General features: G+C 31.1%; 1 protein-coding gene and 1 non-coding gene across 2 annotated transcripts; one reads left to right on the forward strand and one right to left on the reverse strand.

The window, feature by feature from the left end:
* The first annotated feature begins 1,419 nt into the window (after positions 1–1,419).
* Positions 1,420–8,764, forward strand: LOC107639253 (putative sulfate transporter 3.3). The gene is made up of 13 exons (XM_088483903.1): positions 1,420–2,024; positions 2,338–2,386; positions 2,500–2,707; positions 3,211–3,382; positions 3,702–3,767; positions 5,382–5,495; positions 5,681–5,797; positions 6,246–6,372; positions 6,474–6,760; positions 7,429–7,619; positions 7,715–7,794; positions 7,999–8,075; positions 8,181–8,764. The coding sequence occupies exons 1-13, from the start codon at positions 1,716–1,718 to the stop codon at positions 8,364–8,366; spliced, it is 1,983 nt and encodes a 660-aa protein (XP_088340029.1). The 5' UTR covers positions 1,420–1,715; the 3' UTR covers positions 8,367–8,764.
* On the reverse strand, positions 6,039–10,958 carry LOC107639254 (transcription termination factor MTERF6, chloroplastic/mitochondrial). The gene is made up of 3 exons (XR_015880845.1): positions 10,734–10,958; positions 9,180–10,450; positions 6,039–7,781 (listed from the first exon to the last, which is right to left on the reverse strand). It is a non-coding gene; the product is annotated as a transcription termination factor MTERF6, chloroplastic/mitochondrial (transcript).
* Positions 10,959–12,151: the final 1,193 nt, after the last annotated feature.

Consider the following 12,151-nt stretch of genomic DNA (forward strand, 5'->3'; position numbering starts at 1 on the left):
ATGAAATTTATCACCTCAATGGTATAAATCAATAAGACTTACACTTAGTGTAAATGAATCCTCTCTATTTTTCTATTTTTCACAATTATTCAATTCATTACTCGTTCAATTGTAAAGGAGAGAGGGTTGTAGATAATTTGATACATTCATATAAAATTTATATAAATACACTCTTATTAAAACCAAAACTGTTACTTATTGAGTTATTGAAAATAAACCTCCACGTTCTATACGGCAACGTTTTTCCAAACGCTGGTAATTCATTTTGCAGCAGTTTAAAATTGTCGTTAATTTCTATAAAAACTGCCACTAAATTTCATTTTTTTGTAGTAATAATATTATAAAAAGACTATTTTTAATTAATATTAATTAATTTTTTTTAAATTATTTTATTTATCTTAAATTTTAAAATTTTTAAAAATAAATATTTTTAAAATTAAAAAGATTAGCTAATATATTGACTAATTAAAAATTAATCTCTTATATACTTTCTCTATTAATTAATGATAGCACGTAAAATCATAAGGAAAGAATCACGTCATGTTGGTAGGAATAATGTACTGTGAGGCACATAATCATAATAATCCTGCTAATGATGCGCTGATGGAGCAAATTGTTCGAGGGAAAGTTGAAAGTTACAAAGTGATGATGATGATGATGATGATTTGATTTCATTCTTCATCAACTTTGAACATTGATGAGAGAAGAGAGAAGACTCCATTAGTCAAAACTCGAAAGTGATTTTGGAGATTCAAAGATAGACAAATGAAAAATGTTGTGGGGCCTTAATATCATTTATTTTTTGTGGTTATAAATGATATCTATCTATTGCATATATCCATGTACATGTTTGAGTAAGAGGCAGTAGTAAATTTTAATTGGACAGTAGCTAGTATAGTGTTAAAAGAAAAAAAGAATCATTTATAATTAGGTTATAATTATTTTAACGCACTAACAATATACGATTATTCAATTATATTTATGTATTTAGATTATTTTTAAATAATATATTTAAAAGTTAGTTGCTCTGTTAATATGATAATACATAATTAAATTTGTATAACATTTTTTATATTAATAATATATAAAAATTAAATAGATTTAAACGTTTAGTAAAACTCAACTCAAAAATTAATTCATAAAATAATTGATATTTCACATTTATAAATATTTTAATAATAATATTTTTGAGAGACATACAACTTATAATAACAGTTAAATTAAATTTAATTAAAAAACCAAATAAAATTTATAGTTATAATCAAATTTATTAATTATATATCGGATTCACAACAAGATATTTGTGATTGATTTTTATATTTAAAAGTATTTTTTTATTACTGATCATTATACCAAACAGGTAAATGAAATGTGAATTAAGGACTCAATTAAGTTACCTCACATACACAACGTTTTGGCATATACAACACTATTATTTTCTTTTCTTTTCAATTTCTGAAACTATTATTGTATGTTTATTTGTTTTTATCCTTTTGTACTTTAGTAAACACAGGGTGCGATCTTGTTTTTATTATAGCGGTCTTTGTTTGTGTTGATGAATGGGGTAGGTTGAGGAACTCTCAAATAAAAAGGAACCAAACCATTTCTCTCGAAACCCACATATATATACATACCCCTTACCTTAGATAACATATACATACATCAACATTATTATTATTATTATTATTATTATTATTATTATTGTGTTATTCCTAATGGAACATAACAATAACAACAATATTATTTTGCATTCTCATTGTGTAGAAGTGGCAATGGAAGAAGTGCACCATGTTGTGGCTCCACCACACAAGAGCACCTTCCAGAAGCTCAAGGCTAGGCTCAAGGAAACATTCTTCCCTGATGATCCTTTGAGGCAATTCAAGGGACAACCTTTGAAGACCAAATTTGTTCTTGGAGCTCAATATTTCTTCCCTATTCTTCAATGGGGTCCTAATTATACCTTCCAACTCTTCAAATCTGACCTTATCGCTGGCCTCACCATTGCTAGTTTGGCCATCCCTCAGGTTAGGCACTTTGCATAGTCCAAATGTTCTTTCTGTCTCGTAAACTATTTCTCCTAAAAGCCTAATAAACTTTTCCATAAAGCTACATGTAAATTTGACACGTGTTTTTTCTTTCTATTTTTTTTTTAATGTTTGAAATGTAAATAATGTACACTCTCATTTTAATTTGTGTATTATTCACATAAATAATTTTAAATTGAAACTAAATTTTTATTTAAAATAATATAATAAAGTGTAATCAGGATTGAATTTTAGACATTTTGTGTTTATATATTTTTTTTATTGAATTATGGATTTTCCTTTTGTTATTCAGGGAATCAGTTATGCAAAGCTTGCAAACCTTCCTCCAATTGTGGGACTATGTAAGTGTATTATTATTGATTCTTGTTCCGCACAAGTTGTGCTATGATGGGGGGTGAGTTGTTATGTTATGTTGGTTGATTTTGGCATATATTTTTGTTGTTGTTTATTTTAGATTCTAGCTTTGTTCCGCCACTTGTTTATGCTGTGCTTGGAAGCTCAAGGGACCTAGCTGTAGGACCAGTTTCAATTGCTTCTCTTGTTCTTGGATCCATGTTGAGGCAAGAAGTGTCTCCAACAACAGACCCTCTTCTCTTTCTTCAGCTTGCTTTCACTTCTACCTTCTTTGCTGGTCTCTTTCAAGCTTCTCTTGGGATTCTAAGGTTAATACATTAATTAATAATCACTTTTTATGTTTATTTGCACTTTTCTTCCCTTTTTCTCCTTTTAATTTCAATTACAATTACTAGAGTTATTACTTATCACTTATTTAGACGCACAAAATTATTATAAGATTTTTTTTAGTAAGATACACACGTGTCTGTCATGTGTTTTGTCAGACACGGTAAAATATATAATTTTAATTTTATAAAAAAATAGTAATAATTATTACATATAATTAGTAGTAGAGATTAAAAAAATATTACAAAATTGATATTTTGTTTTTTATTTTTAGTATATAGATGAGTGTAAAATGTTCAGGGGGTCAAAATATTTCTGAAATAGTCCAATTAATTGTATTGCAAATCGTTATAGTAGGATTATATTATTATATATCATATCATAAACATAATATATAATAATTATTGGTCTTGTTATCTTTAGTAATATTCTTTTCATCTTTCCAAATTTCTCAATTATACTACCATAATTATATTTAATGCAGGCTTGGGTTTATCATTGACTTTTTATCAAAGGCCATACTTATTGGTTTCATGGCTGGAGCAGCTATAATTGTTTCACTGCAACAACTTAAGAGCCTCCTTGGAATCACACATTTCACTAAACAAATGGGCCTGGTTCCTGTTATGACTTCTGTCTTTCACAATGTTCATGAGGTTAATTAATTAAAATATACATATATATAATTATATACTACTCCTTTTATATATATTACAAAAACATAATGCATGAACACAGAGAAAATAAAAAAAAATTATATACACTATTTTTATGTATTTTTGTATAATTTTCATTTTAATATTAAAAATAAATGATAAAAAATAAAAGAAGACAAAAAATTAAATAGTACAAACATTATTCCTCCAAAATAATATACATATACACACAATACCACTTGCATTCATAAACAATGGTATTTGTTTCCATCTATATTGTGTCTCAAAAAGTGATTTTTGTGGTTTTATTATGTGGCAGTGGTCATGGCAAACAATACTAATGGGAATTTGCTTCTTGATGCTACTATTACTGGCAAGACACATTGTACGTTATTTAATTTCCCTCCTATTTTTATTTTTCTTTCTGCTATGTAATTTCTACTGCCAGAAATTACTGTATGCTTACAAAATACATTTGAAGAAAAACTTCTCTTATACAATAACTTTTCCTTTACATAGTTAATTACAATTTGTTATTTATTTACAGCTTTTATTAATCAATTATACAATTAATTTATATTTAAATATTTTACTTGAAAAATGATTTTAAAATAATCCATTTGGTTTTAATTATATAAAAAAATGTTCATATTTATAATATAAGTACATGTTTTTGGGATATTTAATACTTTAGGTTTATTTGGTAACAGGATAACACTTAAAGATATTGATAGTTAACCTAAGTATTAGTTAAAAATTTCTCTCTGAGAAACATATGTAACTACCTTCAAGTCCAAGAGTAGCAATAAGACAAGGCCATTAAGACAACGTTAAAAGATGAAATCTTCATGGAAGGAGAAATCAAACACCTGTTTGCTCTTCACTTCAGAGTTCAGGCTTTAATTCCTATGACCGAATTTAAACATGCCACAGTGGGTTCAGAGTCACGGATTCCGTAGTAACCTCTGAGTTCAATGCATTTGCACTTTTGTTCTCTTCTTGAGAAAAATATATATTTAAATAAATTGGGCAATTTTTTTATGGTAAATAAATTTGGCATTGGTCATTTTATTAGAGTTAAATATGTTTTGAAACACTTTGATCACCGTTACATATCACTTATCAATAACGAACATCACACTCAAGAGTTAAGACTTCATGAGATTTAAATTTATTCTTTGTCAACTAAGATAACTACAGTTGTGTCTTCAAATTTTTCCTTAGACAAAAATATTTACAAACACTTAATGTATATTCATTATATATTTTTAAAATATATATATTAATTACGGTCAGTACACTTTATTTTGGTTTTTGGTACTGCTCGGTACTACCTACATTTAATTCAACAACAAAGAAGTGGTCCTCTGGCTTCTCCCGTTAATATTTAAGAGATATTTTATAAGGGGTTTTGTTATTTGAACAATTTAAATAGCCAACTTAAAAAAAAAACAAAAAAAAAACAAAATTCTTCCTCCATATAATATGCAAAATTGTGTTAGTACTATTCAGAATTGTCTAAAAAATTGGTCAAAAAACTAATTTTTAATTAGTTAATATTAATTTTTTTTAATTTTAAAAATTTTCATTCCTTAGAAGATTTATAGTTTAAAATCTAAAATGTAAGATAAATAATTTATTTTTAAAATATCTAAAATTAATAAAAAAAATTAACTCCCAATTATTCTTTGCTTATTACGCACCACTAAGAACTTAGATGAGCACTAATCTAAACTAGAACCATATTTCAGCTTTCAAATGTTTATTAAAAGGGCCTATAATCTATTATACCATAATTCCCGAAAATACCAATTTTTGACTCTGCAAGTAAAATTGGATTTATTAAAGTGCTCTCCATGTTCAAACTGTTCAAAATATTTGATATAATATAATAATGACGTACCACTCTTATTTTTGTGCATGAGTATATAAATGTACTCTCTCACAATAAATGCATCCATGGTAGTTTTGAATAACTCATCTAAATAAATGCATGCAGAGTATAAGAAAACCAAAACTTTTCTGGGTCTCAGCTGGTGCTCCTCTTGTATCTGTTATCATCTCAACTATCTTGGTTTTTGCAATTAAGGGCCAAAACCATGGCATCAGTGTAGTAAGTTACTTATACTCCTTTTATTCTCTTTCTATATTGATTTTCTTTTGTAAATTCATATATTAATATATTTGAATACAGATAAATTAATTTAAATTGACCAACACTGTTAAAATAACAGTGCAATATAGAAGGGAAAAAATGATAATTATGATCACAATTACTAAGTAACTGTGCTTTGCTAGATTGGAAAACTGCAAGAAGGAATAAATCCTCCTTCTTGGAACATGTTGCGGTTTCATGGAAGTCATCTAGGCCTTGTCATAAAAACTGGGATTATCACAGGCATTTTATCCCTCACTGTAAGTCCTATACTTTATATTTCATATTAATAAATGTTATTTTTATCGAAAAATATTAGGAACCTATATTTTTAGTATGAAAATAGAAAAACTGGCTACTATTAGTTCAAATATAAGACAAAATCAAAGAAAGTGTTGACAACTTAGAAATTTTCATTTTTATCTATGCTGTAACACTTATTGGATGTGTAAAAAACTAAAAATGTTTTACATTGATAATGCATAGAAAATAATAAACTCATCAAGTTTAATTTTTCATATAATGACCATATAAGTTTTATATTAACACCCAATCATACTTTTACACTTACTCTGTGTTTTAGTTAGGAGCCATCAACAACAAAATTTTGACACACACATAGTAGAAGATGCAGCATATCAATTACTGGTTCACAATTGGTTTGATCTAAACTAGTATTAATGGATAAAATTGGAATGTGTTAAACAGGAAGGAATTGCAGTAGGAAGAACATTTGCAGCTCTCAGAAACTACAAAGTGGATGGTAATAAAGAAATGATGGCCATCGGATTCATGAATGTGGTTGGCTCCTTCACTTCCTGCTATGTTACAACAGGTTCAACTTTTCTGCAGCCTTAAAAACCTTTCAAGTGACTCCCTTTGATGCTAATGAAGCATAGCGTGAAGAAACTTACAAGTTAAGACAATGAATTTCAGGTGCATTCTCTCGCTCAGCGGTTAATAACAATGCTGGGGCGAAATCAGCCGTGTCGAATGTAGTGATGTCTGTGACAGTCATGGTGACCCTCCTTTTCCTTATGCCATTGTTCCAATACACGCCTAATGTTGTGTTGGGTGCAATCATAGTCACGGCGGTGATCGGTCTCATTGATATCCCTGCTGCTTGCCTCATCTGGAGGATCGACAAATTCGATTTCATTGTTATGTTGACCGCATTCTTTGGTGTTATTTTCATCTCTGTCCAGCATGGACTTGCTCTCGCAGTAAGTTCACGAGTTTCTTCATGTTTTTCTCAAATTTCCTCTGGTTTTTCTATGTCATTGTCACTTTCTGGTACATCTTTAAATCAATATATCTAGATATAATAGATACATTGATAAAAAAATAAGGTATGTTTTTTGTCCCAAAGTTTACTCTTTTCTTTAAAAATATTCCTAACGTTTAATTTTATTCAATTTTGTCGTCCAACGTTTTCGATTCATTCAATTTTATCTCTAACTTTTTTATTAGTGTCAAAGCTGCCCCTGGGTGTTTTCAATTTTGTCCATAATGTTTTAAATGAAGTTAATGTCTAGGGATAATTGACACAAATCGAAAACGTAATGGACAAAATTAAATGAAATTAAACGTTGGAGATATTTTTTACGAAAAACACAAGTTACAGACAAAAAACAAACTTTACTCTTGATAAAACGATGCACCAAAAAAGGTCACCGACATAAAAAAAGAACATTAAGGAGTAATTCACTAATTCCTTACTTTCTCTAGAAAAAACAAGATCCACTGTTTTTTGGATATATCCTATTTATGCATCTTAAACAAGGGAGTAACTAGAATGCAGAGACAAATGCATATGTGGAATTACAAGTAGAAAAAAAAAACACATTGGAGCTCTTTTTGATTGACAAGTAATGATTGTAATATTGATCAGGTTGGATTATCAACATTTAAGATCTTACTGCAAATTACAAGGCCTAAAACAGTTATGTTGGGAAAGATACCAGGGACAGACATATATAGAAATCTTCATCAGTATAAGGAAGCTGTGAGAGTACCTGGTTTTCTCATTTTAAGCATTGAAGCTCCCATCAATTTCGCTAACATAACATACCTCAACGAAAGGTTAGTTTCAGCCTTACATATTCAGTAATGTAAACTTGTTCTTGGTGCATTGTTTTTGTTTCCTCTGGTACTCAACATTGGCATGTCAAATTTAGGACGTTACGATGGATTGAAGATGAAGAAGACAACAAAAAGGAATACTCAAGCCTTCAATTTGTGATCCTGGAAATGTCAGGTAAGATCATTAGTTAAGACATACTAAAGTTGAAAATTCATATTGTGCTGATTTTCTTGTTATTAAGTTATATGTTGCAAGGTGTCACTAGGTTCATAGTTTCTAGGAATCACTAATATACTCATGTTCTTCCTTCTTACCATGTAAAGGGTACTCATCCAACAAAAAAAACTAATGTGCATCGCATCTTTTTGTAATTTTCAGCTGTGAGTGCCATCGACACAAGTGGAATTTCACTTTTCAGGGATTTGAAAGCAGCATTGGAAAAGAAGGGAATTGAGGCAAGGATCCTAAACTGTCATTTACTTTATTTATTTACACACTTTTTGATACATAAGTCTAAAATCTACATCTCAAATGTGACTAATTCATGTGACTTTTGACAGCTTGTGCTGGTGAATCCACTCGCCGAGGTCATAGAAAAGCTGAAAAGAGTAGATGAAGCCGATGAATTCATACCAGCACAAAACCTGTTCTTGACAGTTGGAGAGGCCGTAGCTTCACTTTCAACAGCAATGAAAAACCAATCAACCATCCCAGAGGGAGCACACACAATTATGCCACATTACTGATAATTTAATTAACATTGCAGAATAAATCATCCAAAAAAATACCAAAAAAGAAAAAAAAGTTGTGGCGGCGGCAACTGCTGCAACCAAGCTACCTTCGAATTCATATATAATGAATCAGTGTAGCATCCTATAGTGTAAATGATTGTGTTAAGAAACTTTGTCATTTATGCTTCTGCTTATTAGTTGTTACCTTGCAAGCATTTTGATCTAGTTAAATGGAAAACCACTTGGTGCTTGCTAGTTCAAGCATTCAGAGTGATTTACATGTATAATACATAATTTAGAAGGAAAAGTTTGCTTAATTGTAAGTTATAACTAGATATGGTGTTAATATCAGCTTATCATGTACTCTTGCGATAGGTCAAAATTAAAGCAATTAAATGAGTGTGTTTATATTCTTGAACAATTTCTTATTACTGCAGCAAGCAGGGTAACGCCCAGGTGAGATTTAAGTTGACTTTTATTTCCACGACTATACCATATTAAAACTAAAATAATCTCAAGAGAATAGAGAAGATTGAGAGGGAAAAGTCATAGCAATGTTTTCTATTAGTAACAGGGAAGTATTAGGGTATGTTTTTTTCTAATCCTCTTTAAACACATTGGCAATGTATTTTTCACATGCTACACTGAAACATTCACCAAATTGGTTTATAGGCACCACAATTGTGCTTAGTTTGACTATCAATTTCCAGGCATCATGATCACAATGTATTTAAGGTAGGGTTAAGTTAATGATATTAACAATTGATTAGAGAGAACAAATGAAAATTTCTGATTATACTCAACCAGATATTGACTGAGTTTCTTTACCTAAATCTTTATTCACAATCCATGAAACTTGCTGCAAAGAATTTGACATGTCGAAAACCGTTGCGTATATGGCAACAGGACTCACGAGACCTTGTTGCCATCACGGCATTATGACAGAGGAAACCCCAGTATATATGTCACACAAAGATCACAAGATCACAAGACTAGGATTAGAGCAAACAATCAGATGAATATTAAATGCCATAAATTTAAAAAGAAGACAGATATATAGATCAAACTATTAAACTAATAGCAAAAACCATAAATTAGTTACTCAATTTTAACAAGCCAAACTTCATGTTGAACTTCTTCTGATTATAGGCCAGCATTTCACTCAAGCTACAATCTAGGTTCCGCTGCTTTAGAAGTTTGTGCCGCGACTCTAACCTTCTTTTGAGGCCATGACGAAAGAAGCAAGGATAATCAATGACTTCATCGACTTGTCTCCCCATCACGTCCACTAAAAACCTAATCCTTGGCTCTAAAGAATTCTGTATGCTCTTGATCAAGATAGGAGGAAAACCAACAACCAAAGCAGATATTTGTGGGTCTTGAAATCCACATTTCTTTAAGAAATCATAATTGGGCACCAAAGCCTTTTTTGCATCTCTACTTAAGATTGCAGGGAAGTTCATAGCTACAGCCTGAAGATCTAACTCACTTAGGCCTATCGACCTCAGAAACTCTGAAGTCGGCCGGAGCCTCTTGTTAACACTATAACCCATTATAAACGGGAACTTCATTATGACTTTTCCAATCATTCCATCTTTATCAAGACCAAGGCTAGCAAGGAAGTCCACAATCTCTTTCAACTTTGTTTCAATGCTGTAGCTGATAAGCCGAGGATTGATCAGTATCACTTTCCCAATTTGCTTCTCGGGTATGCCTAATGCCTGAAAGAATGCCAAGAGGGGACAGAGCTTCTCTTCGACGCTGTGCGAGAGTATGTGAGGGAACTTGGCAATGGCAGAGGTGACTTCATGGGGTTTTGTTCCTAGTGTCCTGAGACACTCAACCATGGGGACAATCTTCTCGTTGAGGTCGAGGGCCAGGATCTTGGGGCATTTCGAAACAATGGAAGGAATCTTCCTCTCTTGAATTCCAATGGTTCTCAAGTATTCCCAATTCTCATTTGCTCTCTCTTTGTGAACACTCTCTAGGCGTTTGCACTTTCTGAAAATTCCATGTATGCTGTTATCATCAAACCCTCGATCCTTGAAGAACCACATCATGCTACTCCCATTGTGGGTGCCACTGATTTCCATATTATTCTGAATAATAAAAAAAAGGAAAAAGAAAATACATTTATAATTTTGATGAACAGACATAGCTTAACAACTAAGCTAACACCGCCTAACAAGTATATTTCTTTAAGAAGTAACGAATTAACGATACACAAAGCAAATTTGGTTTCATATGAAATTGGAGTCCATTTTATAGTGAACTTTGCAAAAAGTAATGAAATTTTTCACTTGCAGAGAACAGCCACATAAAATAATGAAAACTATACCAAAAGGAAAAAAGAAAAAAAAAAGAAGAGAGGTTATCTCTTACCTGTGGTTGTGGTGCGTAGTGATAGCACAGGAACACTGATAAGAGAAGAAAAGAAAATAGGGTAATGACAAAAAGGGTAGTGATAATGTTTGAAATTGAGTTAAGCAAAGCTATGCTATGCTTCACCTCATTGACAGTGTGTGTGTGTCGACTGTCGAGTGAGTGAGGGATGAGAGGAGGAAACAACCTCTTCCACTGTGATGATGATGATGTTGATGATGATGACTTTACACTGGTATGGACGAACGACGTCGTTTTCTCTTATTCTTTTTAATTTCCTTTTAACAAAAAAAAAAAAACATCTTATATCAATTATTTTTAACTTTAAATTTAATTTTTATGTACTATTGTAAAAGAGTATTACATATCAAATTGTATATTTTTAATAAAATAATTAATTTTTAAATTCACTATTAATTTTTAAATTCACTATTTAAAAATAATACTGAAATTTAAACACATATTTAAATACACATATTTTTTCGGCGGTATAGTCACCACTCTCGTTACCACTAATTTCATCCTTGTCAAAAATGTAAAATCTTCTCCTTTTTATTAATTTTCTCTTTTTTTTTTCATTAAGTGATTTTCGGTCGTTTTAGATCTTCCTTCTTCGAAAGGAACAATTTTGATTCGTTTCTATGGAATCCGAAGTTGAATCATGATCTGGGTTCATAGAAAATTTTCAATTTTTTTGTTTTGTTCGTGGCAGTTTCTGAGTTTTGTTTGTGCAATTAGGACTAGTTTCTGAGTGTTGTGCTTGAAGGGGTTATTGATGTGCCAGTTCCTTCTTGCCCAACTTCTAATTCCATGTGACAAAAGAATGTTACTGTCGCTGTCTCCCCTAAGTTGATTTATTAAATATAGTTATGTGCGTTGTTGCTGCATTCTTTACTTTATTGTTATTGTTGATTCTGTGTTGGTTTGTTTGATTTTTTTGAAATTAAAAAAAATAGTTGGTATTGTTGTTGTTAAAGATTTGGGTGGAGACTGGAGAGAGTGGAGTAGGGAGGAGGTTGAGGTAAACAGTGGAGTGAAGAGGTTAAGGGAGAAAGATGATGATGAAGGGTATTTGAGTTGTTGTTGCCATTGTTGGTGTTATTTGGTGAAATTGTGGCCGTTCAAGGTGATTCCAGGTCCTGGCGACAAGCCCATGATCGTGGTGAACTACAAGGGAGAGGAAAAGCAATTCTCCGCTGAGGAAATCTCCTCCATGGTTCTCATGTAGATGAAGGAGATTGCAGAAGCTTACTGAAAGAGTATTTTTGTATGGTTAGGAATTTCACACAAAATAATTCTGTTGGTAGTATAGTTCCCAACCAACTAAAAATACTCAAAACAAGTTTTAAAGATTTTGGTTGTCACAAGTACAAACCCCAATGAAAATTAACCGAAGTATTCAAACCTCGAGTCGTGTC

The sequence above is a fragment of the Arachis ipaensis genome, chromosome B4 (genome assembly GCF_059453495.1).
Source record: "Arachis ipaensis isolate K30076 ecotype BB chromosome B4, ASM5945349v1, whole genome shotgun sequence".
NCBI classification, from domain to species: Eukaryota; Viridiplantae; Streptophyta; class Magnoliopsida; order Fabales; family Fabaceae; genus Arachis; species Arachis ipaensis.

Bases quoted from the DNA above. Each gene is read 5' to 3' on its own strand.
- LOC107639253 (XM_088483903.1), top strand. From the start codon at position 1,716: ATGGAACATAACAATAACAACAATATTATTTTGCATTCTCATTGTGTA. The intron at 2,708-3,210 runs GTTAATACATTA...TATTTAATGCAG, and splicing joins GCTTCTCTTGGGATTCTAAG to GCTTGGGTTTATCATTGACT. The intron at 7,795-7,998 runs GTAAGATCATTA...TGTAATTTTCAG, and splicing joins TGTGATCCTGGAAATGTCAG to CTGTGAGTGCCATCGACACA.